At 44.9% G+C, this 15,388-nt stretch overlaps 1 protein-coding gene across 2 annotated transcripts in view; it reads right to left on the reverse strand.

Moving 5' to 3' along the window:
- The window catches only part of SAMD8 (sterile alpha motif domain containing 8), a 147,479-nt gene that overhangs the window by 57,824 nt on the left and 74,267 nt on the right, over nucleotides 1-15,388 (reverse strand). For both annotated transcript variants that reach the window (XM_044297609.1, XM_044297608.1), the window contains one exon: nucleotides 6,876-6,971. In XM_044297609.1, the coding sequence (XP_044153544.1) occupies nucleotides 6,876-6,971 (96 nt within the window). The remainder of the gene's footprint in view (nucleotides 1-6,875; nucleotides 6,972-15,388) is intronic.

The raw sequence follows: 15,388 nt of genomic DNA on the forward strand, positions 1-15,388 counted from the left end.
ACGAATCTCCCATTAGCCCGGCAGATCAACAGGTGTCCCAGCCTCTAATGCGCTCATTTAGTCCTCAGCTGTGGACCTTGCTGGAGTAGGTTTTCCAGCCCACACACAAACGCCTTCACCTGCTATTGGACTGCAGGAGAGGAAGCTTCCTGGTCACCTTGGAGACCAGGGGCGGTCACACACACCCTCTAGCTACAAAAACCTGATCAGAGCCCTGGCTCAGTGCAGTTATTCCACCTCTCGGTGAGACATACTAAGCTCCCTAGATACCTTCCTTGTCGTTTCCTTCTGGCTTCCTGCCTCGACCTGGGATTTACCCGACTACTTTTGTTGAAGTGTCCTTTGTGCCTTGTTTACTTGCTCCCTCCTTGCTGTTCTCTTTTAGGGCTCATGTGTCAGAGCTTGACACAAGTTCACTTTACACACATATATATATATATATATATATATATATATATATACACAAAAATAAAAAAACACAGCAATGGTGTGATGTGTCTTAGTTGGGGTCTGTTCATTCTGTGCTTAAAGGGGTTGTGTCACTTCAGCAAATAGCATTTATCATGTAGAGCAAGTTAATACAAACCACTTACCAATGTATTGTTATGGTTATTGTCCATATTGCTTCATTTTCTTTCCTTTTTTCATCACTTTATGCACTTTATTACGTTTACTGGTAAAAGGTGAATTGCGTTATGGATTCCGTTACCACGGACCATAATGCAATTCTATGATGGAATGTATAAAGGAATTCCGTTATTCATTCCGTCATAATAGAAGTCTATGGCCTGCAAAACGGATTAGTTCCGTTTCTGTTATCTAGGGGAGTCCTCTCATGCATAACAGAAACGGGACGGATGAGTAGGACGTTGCCTATGAGTTGCCTACAAGTAGGACCTTTGCCCACTGGCTCCTGGTTTTGCCCATACAGCACAGGTAGGTTTAGCGTTAGGTCCTGAGCTACTTGAGAAACCTTGGCTAATCTCAAAATTTTAACATCAGTATAAGGGTTTAGTAAGACCACAGAGTGCACCTGTCTTTGCAAATGCTATTATATTGTTATATTGGTTATCACATCCACATAATTGCTATCTTGTGTAGGATGTCCATTGTGGTACTTGTGGTACTATGCATTTTTGCTGGGGATCGCCATTAGAAACAGGCTACAAGTGCAGGATTTGCTCCCCTTATACACATGCACAACTTCATATGGGTTGGAGCACTTTCTGCTTGTTTAACACCACGTAATTTTTTCTGTTGGTCAGTAATCCCAGATCTTTAAATAGGGTTCACCACACTCCATCCTCAGTTTGGGACAAGAGTCCTAGGACCTTTAATTTGTGAATACCAAAAAAAACTAACATACTATACATAAAGAAAGCATTTAAAATATGACTGACAACATTTCTTCTTTAAGACTACTTTAAATGCTATATACACACACACACAGTCCTGATCAAAAGTCCACTTGAAAAATGGCAAAAAAAAAAAAATCATATTTTACATTGTTGTATCTTAACAAGGTTCCAAGTAGAGCTTCAACATGCAACAAGAAATGAGAGTGAGACAAAACATTTTTTGAGCATTCAATTAATAGAAAATAACGATTAAACTGAAACAGATTGGTTTTCAGCTGATCCAAATTTTAGTACCACATGCCTTTAAAAGGCCAAATCTGTGCAAAGATGAGGATTCATTGTCATTTTCTGTCAGTAGTCACACGTTGCGATGGTAAAGGCAAAAAAACTCTCCCTTTTTGAACGTGGTCAGGTTGTTGAACTGCATAAGCAGGGTCTCTCACAGCTCGCCATCGCTGCTGAGGTGGGACGCAGTCTCCTGAGGGTTATGGAACAAAAAAGTCAAATGGAAGCCCCCAAAAAAATTTCATCAGCACTGAGCCGGAGGATCCAATTGGCTGTCCGTCAAGACACTGGACGATCCTCGACTCAAATTAAGGCCCTTACTGGTGCTGACTGCAGCCCCATAACCATTAGACAGCATCTGAGACTGAAGGGCTTCAAAAACAAAAAACATCTTCAAAGACCTTGTCTTCTTGAACGCCACAGAACTGCTCTTTTGGACTTTGCAAGAGAGCACCAAACATGGGACATTCAAAAGGTGGAAGAAAGTTGTATTCTCTGATGAGAAACAATTTAACCTTGATGGTCCTGATGGTTTCCAACGTTACCGGCATGACAAGCAGATCCCACCTGAGAGGTTTTCTACTCGCCACAGTGGTCTGGGGTGCTTTTTCCTTCAGTGGAATAATGGAGCTTCAGGAAGTGCAGGGGCGTCAAACGGCCGCTGGCTATGTCCAGATGTTGCAGGGAGCATTCCTCTGGGTTCGTTTTTTTTGGGAGGTGTGGTCCTAAACTTTTGATCAGCTGAAAAACAGCCCGTTTCAGTTTCTTCTTTGTTTTTATTAAATTGAATGCTCAAAAAATGTTTTTGTGTCTCACTCCCATTTCTTCTTGTTGCATGTATGTTCAAGCTCTATTTGGAACCTTCATGTTGAAGCTCTATTTGGAACCTTGTTAAGATCCAGCCATGTAAAGTATGATTTTTTTGCCATTTTTCAAGTGGTCTTAAACTTTTGATCAGGACTGTATATACATTTTATTTTTATATAGGGTGGGATAAAGTAGGTGCTGTCATGGGCTCATGGAAAACAGATTAACGGTAAGAGTAATAAATGTATTTCCATTACGCCCCATGACAGCACCCGTGAGAGACTAGAAAACATTAGAGTGGGATTACTGCCTGCACTTTTCTCCCAAAAGCTAAGTCCTGAGCAGAATATAGATCTAATCTATAATGTCTATAAAACGTGCTTGGAGAGCTCCACGTAGCCGATCTAGAAATCTGGTCAAATGTTGCACTGCCTTTTTCTGCCCAGGAAGCTGCTATAGCCCTGGGAGAGTGGGCAGAGAACCCTGAAGGAACCTCAAGATCTGCAGAAGAGTAGGCTAGACTTCTAGTTCTCATTATCTATCTAGCAATCGTACCGCTAGTAACTTTTTGACCTTTTCTGAGGCCCTGGAATTGAACAAATTATTGAGGGGCTTTTCTCCATTCTTTTGTCGCGCCTAGGTATTTACACACGCATCTCCTAACACTCCTAAAAATTCTGATCCTTTAGATTTATTATAGTCCGATAGGACCCATTCGGTTTGGGGACTAAAAAAAGAGCGTGGAATAAAAACCCTCTACTATTTCTTCTGTTGGAACTGGGACTAGAACGGATTTGTCCATGAGGCTTCTTATTTCGCCTAATAAAGCAGTTTGTTTTGGAGAGTGCTGATTTAATGCCGTCATTTGTAGACTTTTTGGTGGGATTCTTTTGAATTCCAGCCGACAGCCTACTTTTATAATATCCTTTACCCATGTACTTGATGTTATACTTTGCCAGGCTTGAAAATAAGAAGACAGCCGAGCCCCACCTGAGCCCTGGCGTCATTGTTGAGGAGCGTTGGAGGACTGGGGTTTGGACTTGAATAAAAGGCCTTTGATTTATCTCTCCTCCAGTCACTGCCTTTCTTTTGAAACCTATCCTCGTTCTTTTTGTCTCAGACGATATGGTCTTCTCCGTTTTAGAAAACTAGTTATTAGAAATGCCTTTTTCTTATCGGATGCTTTATCTAATATCTCATCCAGTACTGGGCCAAATAAAAAAATTCCTTGGCAAGGAATGGCACACAACTTTGATTTGGAAGCAACATCACCTTTCTAACTTTTGATAATGCGGCTGCTCTGGCGGATAACCTTAGAGCATCAGCCGATGCATCCGAAATAAAATATATCGCTTTTGTCATTGTCGGGATTGCTTCAATGAGTTGCTCCCTCAGGGTTCGGTTAGCAATGTGCGACTAACTCTCCTAACCAGATTTTGAGTGACCTAGCGACTGAAGTTGTAGCAATATTTGGTTTAAAGGAAGATGTAGATGCCTCCTAAATTTTTCTTAGATAAGCGTCTGCCCTCTTATCCATTGGATCCTTAAGGGAGCCCATATATTCAAATGGGAGTGCTGACCTTTTATTAATTTTTGCCACTGGAGGATCTACTTTTGGGACCTCCAGCCACTCTGCGACATCTTCATCATTAAAGGGGTACTTTCTTTTAACAGATCTGGGGACAAAAAACTTTTTATCCGGCTTGTTCCATTCCCTCCTTAATGCAATCTTGGACCGGGAATACTCTGGCCTTCCTTGGTTTCAGGCTGTCAAACATTATTTCCTGTCTGGACTTTAAGGCCCCTTTCACACGGGCGAGTTTTCCGTGCGGGTGCGATGCGTGCGGTGAACGCACTGCACCCGCACTGAATCCTGACCCATTCATTTCTATGGGACTGTGCACACGAGCGGTGATTTTCACGCATCACTTGTGCGTTGCGTGAAAATCGCAGCATGCTCCTCTTTGTGCGTTTTTCACGTAACGCAGGCCCTATAGAAATGAATGGGGTTGCGTGAAAATCGCATGCATCCGCAAGCAAGTGCGGATGCGGTGCGATTTTCACGCATGGGTTCTAGGCGACAGTCTATTCACTGTATTATTTTCCCTTATAACATGGTTATAAGGGAAAATAATAGCATTCTGAATACAGAATGCTTAGTATAATAGTGCTGGAGGGGTTAAAAATAATAAAAAAAGTTAACTCACCTTCTCCTCTTGTTCGTGTAGATGCCGGTCTGTTCTTTAGCTGTGGGCTGAAGGACCTGTGGTGATGGACCATGTGATTGGAGCATGTGATCTGACGTCACCTCAGGTCATTCAGCCCACAGCTAAAGAACAGACCGGCATCTACACGAACAAGAGGAGAAGGTGAGTTAACTTTTTTATTATTTTTAACCCCTCCAGCACTATTATACTATGCATTCTGTATTCAGAATGCTATTATTTTCCCTTATAACCATGTTATAAGGGAAAATAATACAATCTTCAGAACATCAAGCCCGAACTTCTGTTTAGAAGTTCGGGTCTGGGTACCAAATATGCGCGATTTTTCTCACGCGAGTGCAAAACGCATGACAATGTTTTGCACTCGCGCGGAAAAATCGCGCATTTTCCCGCAACGCACCCGCCTCTTATCCGGGCAAAAAACATGACGCCCGTGTGAAAGAGGCCTAACTCTTTTCATCCTCTATCTCCTTGGTTGCCCTCACTGCTTTTAAAAGAAGCTCTCTGTGTCTTCCACTTTAAACAAGGGCCTTCCCGTAAGGTCCTCAGAAGAGAAATATGAGCTTTCTACCAGTGCCTCTTCCTCTGACTAATTCTCTTTCTTGAGCTTCCTTCTGCCTGGAAGAACCCGGAAGCGATTTTTTAAATTGTTCCACAGAGGAACAGACTTCCATCCTGACCAGATTCTGGATATTCTGGAACAAATATGGGGATTCTTCCTCTACCAATTTGCATAGCCTTCATGGGGGGCTCCTTAACCTGTATCAACACATAACCCACACAATTCCTTGAGAATATTATAAAGAGATAATCTCCCCAAAGAGAGACTGTGGGGTACAACCCCTCTCAGGAGTACCAAGCCGGTTTCTGTGTGCTGCTCCTACTTCTCTATGCACTGCTGAGTATCCCCTTCCTCCTGCATGATGCTGATACACTGGAAGGGGACTGGAAGGAGTCTTGCTGTCCACTACCCCCGGCTGTATCCACCTCTTCTTCCACCTTGGCTGTCCGGCGTCCTATTTTCATGGGCCGCACACGGCCCGCTATGTTTTTGTACCCTCCCCTTCCCTGCTACGTGTGGAACGCACACATCACAAGGACCTGCATGAGAACGACGAGCTAGGGAGAGGACGCCCTCCTGCAGCCTCCGGAACTTCGCCAGGCCGCAAGTATGAAGATACAAGGTGGCCGCCAAGCATCCCCCCAGGGCATAAAGGAAAAGAGGACCGCAACGTACCAGACTTTAACAGCGGCTCCTAATGGAGACTTACACCGTCAGGAACTTCTAATAGGTATGGCATAAAAACCCTAGAAGCCCTGCAGCCTCCTAAATGATCCGGGAAAGATCCATCCCCCTGTACTAAGGACAGGAAACAGGAAGAAACTGAGGATGGAGTGTGGTGAACCCCATTTAAAGATCTGGGAAGTTACTGTTTCCTGGCTGGAAGGGGGAGGATCTCTCACAGGTGCTGTCATGGGGCGTAATGGAAAAACTTTAACCCCTTCAGCAGCACAGACTCAGGGCTGAAGGCTTTACAGAGTAGCTTTAGGCAGTGAGGATACAAATGCTAGGCACAGGAGCTGACAGACTGGAGGAGTTCTGCAGAGCATTGCACAATAACAGGTAGGAGGAAGATCCTGTGTGTATCAGCAGTGTCACTGTACAGCTGGGACTTGTAGTCCTACACATACAACATGCTGCTCAGTATCCCGGCAGTCAGACGACATGTCACTCAGGGCAGACTTATTCATTCCCTTTGCAGAGCAGAGGGAGGAGCACAAATATTTATGAGGAAAACCTCACAGATTGGTTTTATAGAAGGTATACAAAGGGACAGAAGAGAACCAGAAAAAATGAGGAAATACATTTTTTTGCCTAAAATTTGCTTAGCTTAGTTATATATTGCTGCCCAGAATTACAGTGCTATATATTTTTTTTTTTCATAACTCAGACAACCATTTAACTTCTGATTTAAGGCTGCAATGTTTCCCACTGTATAGGTACACAGTGCCAAACATCACCAAAAGGCAATCATTCTATACAAATGTTTACTAGATGGTATACAAAGTTCTGCATATGCCCCAGGAACTTTCCTATACCATATGCAGAATGCAGCTCACAATGGTAACTTTCACAGCATGACTATGGCACTTTCTAGAGCCCTTCAGATAAAATCACTAACCATTCACCAGTTATTACCTGTGTTTGTGGAGAAGTAATACGAGCAACCAGATATAACAAAGAACCATGCCACACATCTCAGTCATTGCAAAGGCCCAAGGAATTCGAGGGACACTGCATAGAAATAAAAAAAATAAAAAAAAAATAGCAAATTAACAAATGTCCCAACAGAGCTTGCTGTGCATTTTCATAGGTATATAAAATTAGATAAAAATATGCCAATTATAGTGGATTTGATTAGACCTATAAGAGGCCACATTGTTATACGTATGTATTTTAAAGATGGCCGAGAGAGGATCATGATGGCCGAGATAAGATTTCTTCTCATGGCTGTACCAGTCTGAAAAGAGGCTAGAGATTAAAGATATTCTCTGGACGCAGTTGGTGCTAATTACATCTACAGTTTGGTATTTATTAATGAAGCAGAAAATCTGTTATATCTATATACGTTTATAACCAACCTTAGTTTTGTATAAGAAAATCAATAAGACATATGTATTGTTTTATATTGTTACGTATGCTTATAGACGTTTATGTATTTGTTATCATATATATTTCTCAATAGGAACGCATATATTCCTATAATATGATAAACAGTTTGGACTTTGTTAATGAGTATCTGTAAAGATGTGTTATTTTACCTAACCATCAATCACCCGTTGGTATAGCAGAGGAGGCACAGATATCTGTGAGAGTATAATGTCCATTATACTATTATCTATAACATAAATTTAGGAGTATGAGAAACATTCAAATGGTGCCTAAATGTCTGTGCTTAATTGGTAGACATGTCAAAATGAATCCCTCAGCTCTAATTTAAGGTTCCAAAGGTCATTATGTATAGAATGTGAGAAAGTCAGGCTTAGAGTCTTGACCAAAAATCCCAAATTGAATGAGTTAAATGACCTGATCCATTAATGGGGATTAAAACTTAACATTTAATGGTAATAAATTAGAAAAAATGGCACAAAAAAGGATACACAGAAATAATATAGACAAGCCCGAATGGGCCAAACACAATTGAACGAATGAGCACCAGTGTCAATAATAGAACGTTCTCACCCGGGTGGTTGATGGACGGACCGATCTGTGTAGATGGAACCTGGGTGGTGATGTCACAGGCAAGGAGTCCGGTTCAAGACGGGTGCTGGTTACTGGAGCGCGTGCATTAAGGATGGTACCAAAGGTGCTGGACGGTAGGCAGAGTCGGGAATGATTAGTCCCTATTGTGTCCCTGGTGGGGGGGGGGAAGGGGGCTAGTCGACCCTACCTGCGGCTAGTCTCTGTTTCAGGTCTAGCCACCAGCATTGTTCGTTTTTCAGGCATAAAGTGCCTGTTACCCTGTATTTTTGACGTCCCCTGATGAGTTTGTCTAAACGGAAACGTGACACGTCGGGACATTGTTAGGGCTTATTAGGGACACCAGCCCGTACCAGGGTTAGGTATCCGGACGGGGTCGCTCCTTGCGGAGCAAGCACTCCGTATAGGTAGGTAGGGTCGACTAGCCCCCTTCCCCCCCCCCACCAGGGACACAATAGGGACTAATCATTCCTGACTCTGCCTACCGTCCAGCACCTTTGGTACCATCCTTAATGCACGCGCTCCAGTAACCAGCACCCGTCTTGAACCGGACTCCTTGCCTGTGACATCACCACCCAGGTTCCATCTACACAGATCGGTCCGTCCATCAACCACCCGGGTGAGAACGTTCTATTATTGACACTGGTGCTCATTCGTGCAATTGTGTTTGGCCCATTCAGGCTTGTCTATATTATTTCTGTGTATCCTTTTTTGTGCCATTTTTTCTAATTTATTACCATTAAATGTTAAGTTTTAATCCCTTTGATCCCCATTAATGGATCAGGTCATTTAACTCATTCAATTTGGGATTTTTGGTCAAGACTCTAAGCTTGACCTGTGCACTTTTTGTAGATTATCATTATCTCCAGAGCATGGCCGGTTTTCTGGCAACTGGCTTCAGTGCGTACAGTTGGCTGGTGGAGGCTCAGGAGGTGTTCTCGGACAAGGAATTTTCACAGAAAAAATACATCCCCTCCTTTAATGCCGCCTTTAAGGAATTAACGGATGTTTACAGAGACCAGATTCTCTCCTGGTGGGAGACGCAGAGCCTAGAGAGCTATCTAAAACATAATATCGTCCCTCGTGGACTCCGCATCTCGCTGCTGCCTGCGGCCAGATTCAGGAGCCCAGGCTTCCTTAGTAAGTGGGAGCAGGAAGCCACTAATAGCTCTCTGCGGTTGATGCGTCTCCTACTAGCTGAAGAGAAAAACAAACTTGAAACTTTAAATAAAAAAAACTAACTGTGAGCATAGAAGCTGCCCAGACCTTTGCACACGAGGCGGAGTTTCCGACTAAGGAGAAGCAACTCCAAAATTACCTTGATAAATATCAGTATCATCTCAAGGAACGGAAGCACCGCCAGTTTGTGCGAGATCTGGCAGACTTCAAGGAGAACAGAATCTACTCCTCCATAGCTCACAGAGGTGAGACTGGTGTTGCACAGATTGACCTCTCTTCTACAGAAACTGACTATTCAGACTCGGACAGTCTACCAAAAGGTAATAGACAATCCCCACGGGGAGGGAGCCGTAGACGAGGAAACTCACGTGGAAGGGACCGCCGTTTTTTAGGGGGTACCCCCAACCAAGGGCAATCCAACCCGCCACTCTCACAATACCCACTACGCAACCGAGTCCAACCACCCCCTCCAAACCCCTAGGCCCCCAGGTTGTTAATCTGTCTTCCCGTCCACTCAGCACCCTCGAGACACAGGTCCTCCAACTGGGCCTCTCCTTTGTCCCTACCCCTAGTTTCAATAGATTTGACACTATCAAGGATCTTAATTTATTCGTTCGCAAGTTACGCTGGCATAAATTTTTTAAATTACAAGAGAGGAGACAGTGTCGTGAACTGGGCATCCCGAGTGAAATTCTGTCAGACGTGCGCTTGCTCTTTGACCTTGATAAGGGGCCACCACAACACGACGGACGGGGTCCCTTTACCGACCTTAAAATGAAAAATAATAAAATGCCACCAGTATCTGCTGATCCATCTTGCATTGATGTATTCCTGGACCTGGTCTCACACCAGGTCGAAGAAATTAGGCCTCCACATTGCTCTAATGTTGACCAGGCCTAGGCCACCGTGATTTCCGATCTTGAGAGTGATCGGTCCATCGTAATCAAACCCTCGGACAAATGGGGCAACACGGTGGTCATGGACCAGGGTCAATATAGAGCAACGTGTGAGTCTTTACTGAACAATCCCTCCACTTACGAGGTGCTACCTCGAGATCCATCTAATGAATTCAGATCTGAACTCAAATCTATTCTAGAGGAGGCCAAGCTGGCAAACCTCATCTCTGATGAAGAATTCAAGTTTCTGTTTCCCCCGAGCCCCCGCATGGCAACGTTCTATTGCCTCCCTAAATTACATAAGGGGGTCAATCCACTCAAGGGACGACCCATAGTCTCAGGGGTGGACAACCTCTGCCAAAATGCAGGGATTTACGTGGATAAAATTCTGGCTCCGTTTGTGACTACTCTTCCATCTTACACTCGTGACACGACAGATCTTCTGAAGCGGTTGGAGGGCATTTATACCGAGGTGAATAGTTTATTGGCCAGTATAGACGTGGAGGCCCTCTACTCCAGCATTCCACATTTACTAGGCCTTAAGGCCTTTGAACATTTTTTGAGCAGTCGAGGTCGTCAGTATCGCGCCCACAGTCTGTTCATCCTCCGTCTGTTGGAGTTCACGCTTACTCACAACGTGTTCTCTTTCAGCGGCAGGATTTACCACCAGCTCAGGGGCACCGCGATGGGGAGCCCATGTGCCCCATCGTATGCCAATTTGTTCCTGGGCTGGTGGGAAGAGACCCTGGTGTTTACGGACACCGGGTCCGCACTTTTGGATCCTGTGGGAGCGATACATTGACGACATTTTCATCATCTGGAACAGTGATGAGGTATCTTTCTGCTCCCTGGTGAAGGCGCTTAATATCAACAATATAGGCCTTCGCTTCACCAGCGAGAACAACATCGCCCAGTTACCATTTTTGGACGTCCTTATCTCCAAAACAGCGGAGGGAGAACTGACCACGACTGTCTATAGGAAGCCCAGCTCAACTAACAACTTGCTTAGGTGGGAAAGCAGTCACCCGCTCCCGCTTAAGAAAGGCATCCCAAAAGGCCAGTACCTCTGCCTCAGGAGAAACTGCTCTTCCAAAAAGGAATTTATTCATCAGGCTGCGGATCTGCGTCTGAGATTCCTTCAGAGAGGATACCCCGATAGGGTATTGCGATTGGCCTTCGGAGCAGCACTGCAGGCAGACCGCACAGATCTCTTAATTCCTAAACCCCACCAGGAACAGACGGGAAATCTTATCCGCCTGATCAGCACTTTTGATCGTGCAGCACCGGAAATTCGCAATATCCTATGCCAAAATTGGGGTGTCCTCATGATGGATCCAGACCTCATCCTAATATCACCTATCGCAGGGGTCGTAACCTCCGCGATAGGTTGGTCTCAAGCGAATTCATACCGCCTGTACCCCCGGGTGCCGCCTGGTTGCAGTCAAATATCAAAGGCTGTTACAGATGTAGTGGGTGCACTGCATGCAGCCATCTGCAAACAGGTAGGACCTTCCGCAGTAACAACACCGGTAAGGTCTACACTATTAACCATTTCATCAACTGTAAGACCCGGGGGGTGATTTACCGCCTCGCCTGCGAATGCGACAAGGAATATGTTGGCAAGACCATCCGAGAGTTTCGCAGGCGGGTGGGTGAACACCTCAATGATATATCAAAGAGCAAGGACACGCCAATAGCCAACCACATTCGTACCCATCACAACGGCACTGCCCATGTGTCTTTTATGGGCATTGACCGGGTCCTCCCGCCGCGCCGTGGAGGAGATTGGGACCGGCTGATTCTTCAGCGTGAACTCCGCTGGATATACTATCTCAAATCCATGACACCATTGGGGCTCAATGAACAGCTTAATTTTAGCTGTTTTTTGTGACCATTTGATCACATCATTTTTGTCCTAACGTTCAGCCCCTCTGCATCATTTCATCTATTTTGATTGATTATATATAGTCACTATAATTCTTGTCCTCTATGCCTCCTGACCTCTCTGCCGGCCCCCTGTTACGGCAGCTGGGCTTTATTGCCTATGTCTTCCCTCCCAAAGAAGCTCTGATGTTGAGAGCATCTTTCTTTCCCTTCCCTTGAGACCGCTGACACGCTGGTCTCGCATTGTAGCCACTGGTTCACCGTGCATCCCTGCGCGGCGTCCAGTTGCTAGGAAGCCAGACCCGCCCCCAGGTTTATTCACCTCAGCCCCTCCTGCTCTCCTGCGTGTTTTCGCAGCGCCGGCGGCTGACGTCTGCGTTCCACGTGTCTCCGCCCCCGGTCCTGCGCAGAGTTCCCTCGGTGCGGCCGCTGTGGCGGCATTGTGGAACGCACGCGCTGCCCGACGCTGCGTTCCAACACACGCAGGACTGCTGCTCACAGGACTTAGCCTTCCCGGTCTCCATGTGACATCCGGGGGGGGCGTGCCTTGCTAAGGGGCGCGCTGTGGCCTTCCTCATTTGAACGGCACTCTTCAGGTAAACAGTGCCGACAGCCCCTGATCTCATACCCCTTGACTTGGGCCCCACAGTGACCGCACCACGCTTTTTGGCGTTCCTGTTTATGTGCCTGGACAGCCCACTGGTTAGCCAGCACCCGCGGTCCTGTTTGTAGGATTTTTTGTGGTCCGGTCCCACTGGCCTGGCCACTGTACCCGGAGTCTGAATAGGCCCCACTGGACCTTTCTGCAGTATTGAACAGCTATCTTTCTGTTTTACTGATTTAGCTCCCACATCTGCGGCTAGTCTCTGTTTCAGGTCTAGCCACCAGCATTGTTCATTTTTCAGGCATAAAGTGCCTGTTACCCTGTATTTTTGACGTCCCCTGATGAGTTTGTCTAAACGGAAACGTGACACGTCGGGACATTGTTAGGGCTTATTAGGGACACCGGCCCGTACCAGGGTTAGGTATCCGGACGGGGTCGCTCCTTGCGGAGCAAGCACTCCGTGTAGGTAGGGTCGACTAGCCCCCTTCCCCCCCCCCACCAGGGACACAATAGGGACTAATCATTCCCGACTCTGCCTACCGTCCAGCACCTTTGGTACCATCCTTAATGCACGCGCTCCAGTAACCAGCACCCGTCTTGAACCGGACTCCTTGCCTGTGACATCACCACCCAGGTTCCATCTACACAGATCGGTCCGTCCATCAACCACCCGGGTGAGAACGTTCTATTATTGACACTGGTGCTCATTCGTGCAATTGTGTTTGGCCCATTCGGGCTTGTCTATATTATTTCTGTGTATCCTTTTTTGTGCCATTTTTTCTAATTTATTACCATTAAATGTTAAGTTTTAATCCCTTTGATCCCCATTAATGGATCAGGTCATTTAACAAGTTGTAGGAAGCAGAAAAAAAAAAATCCAAATGGAGTAGAATTGGGAAAAAAACCACAATTCTGATAATATTTTTTTTTACACTGTACACGGTAAAAATGACCTGTTATCTTCATTCTCCAGGTCAGTACGGTTACAACGATACCACACTTGTATAATTTTTCTTGTGTTTTAATAGTTTTTTTTTTTTTTCAAACCTTTGAGGAAAAAAATAAAAAATACATTTATAACCATATTCTGCCCCTTATAACTTTTTTTTAGTTATGTGTACGGGACTGTGTGAGGGCTCATTTTTTGTGGGACGATCTGTTCTTTTCAGTGATACCAATTTGAACTGTGTGCCACTTTTGAATACTTTTTATAAAAAAAAATTATTGGGTAGTTAAAGTGACAAAAAAATTGCACCATTTGCCGTATGCCATTAATATGGTTATATATGAGCATTTTCACGCACGGTGATGCCCATGATGTTATTTTTATTGGTTAAATAGTTTTATTTTAAGGAAAGGGGGGTGATTTGAACTTATGTTTTGTTTTTATATTTTTTAAAAACTTTTTTTTAAGTCACCTTGGGTGACAATAACTAGCAATCATTAGATTGCCCATTGTGTTTATTGATGGCTATATAGCCATCATTGAAAACTTCATTTGCAATATAACAATACAATGCTGCCACCTAGTGGCCTGTATTGTTATATTCCTGAAATAGACTTGAAGCCTGCTTCAGGCTTCGGGCTATTTCAGCAATATAACAGGTTCCCCAATCTCAGTCGGGGGACGCTGTTACCAGAGCGGAAGCGGGCGACTTCCGCTTCCGGACTGCAAAAATGCAGTGGTCACATTTGATTACAGCATCTGAAGGGTAAGATGTATGCAATCAGCCTTACATGTGCTGCAGGTCTTCCTTTTTAAAATAGCAGAAACCCAGCAGCTATGGCGCCCGCTACACATGCGAGCGGGCGCCATGTTTAGGGACCGGACTTCCACCATACTTATACGGCGGAGGTCCTTAAGGGGTTAATCACCTTCGCCACCTAAATATATTAGGGGTGCTGCTAAAAATCTTGTATTCTGACGCATCAAAAACCTCTTTTCTGGTTCTAACTTCATCAAGGATCATGCCCGCACATTTTCATGTATAGGAAAAACCATCGACTTTTTTTTTTATCTTAAACCTCCAAACAATTCATCCTGTACTGAACGCGATTTTAGGTATGTTCTCAATACCCATTGTAGAACTAACCTCTTAACATTTCCTTCATGTCAGAGGAAAAGTAATATTTTCTCCCTTCATCTACAATTTCTCCTTCAGAGAATACATATTCATCCTCCAAGGGTCTGGAAGATGAAGCTTCTTTGTCCAGCTCCTTAGGATCGGAGGAGGAAGAAACCAAAAGTCTTTTTTTTTTTTTTTTTTTTAGGAGGGATCACAGATTGGTCGCTCGTAAGGAAGCCAGAGATGATGTTATCTCTTCTTGGATCAGGGTTTTTACATCAGATGAGATAGACGATTGCTCCTTTTTTTTTGCATTTCAGAAATGGAAGAGCTCTACAGTTTATTCTTGTAATTTTCTGGGAGTCTTATTACAGACTGCACATTTCAAAGACTTCGTTTTAACTTTTGTCTCCTTAGCTCCCTAACAAGAGAGAACAAAGAGCAACCAGGTATCAGCAGACACAAAATATAAAAAAAAAAAAAAACACAGAATAACATTTTTTCCTCTCAAGGGGAACTAATGGAGGGTAGGCAAGTGGACTCTGTAGTCTCCATTGTGATGGGGGTCTCAGGCATTGACATCCTCAATGGAGGTGGCTCCTATGTCGGAAGGCATGTCATCCTTCATGCTGCCTGGTCGGCGTTTTATGCACATGCCAAACGATAGGCCGGCGCTTCCGCTTCCTGGAACAAGCTCCTAGGCTCCGCTCGCTACCCCCTCCGTATCCACGTAGCGTCATGCCGGTCCATGTGGTTCATGGGAACATGCGTAGATGCCTGCACACACCGCAAGTGTCAGGCGTTCGTCTGATGTGCCGCTTA

The sequence above is a fragment of the Bufo gargarizans genome, chromosome 6, assembly GCF_014858855.1.
Source record: "Bufo gargarizans isolate SCDJY-AF-19 chromosome 6, ASM1485885v1, whole genome shotgun sequence".
NCBI classification, from domain to species: Eukaryota; Metazoa; Chordata; class Amphibia; order Anura; family Bufonidae; genus Bufo; species Bufo gargarizans.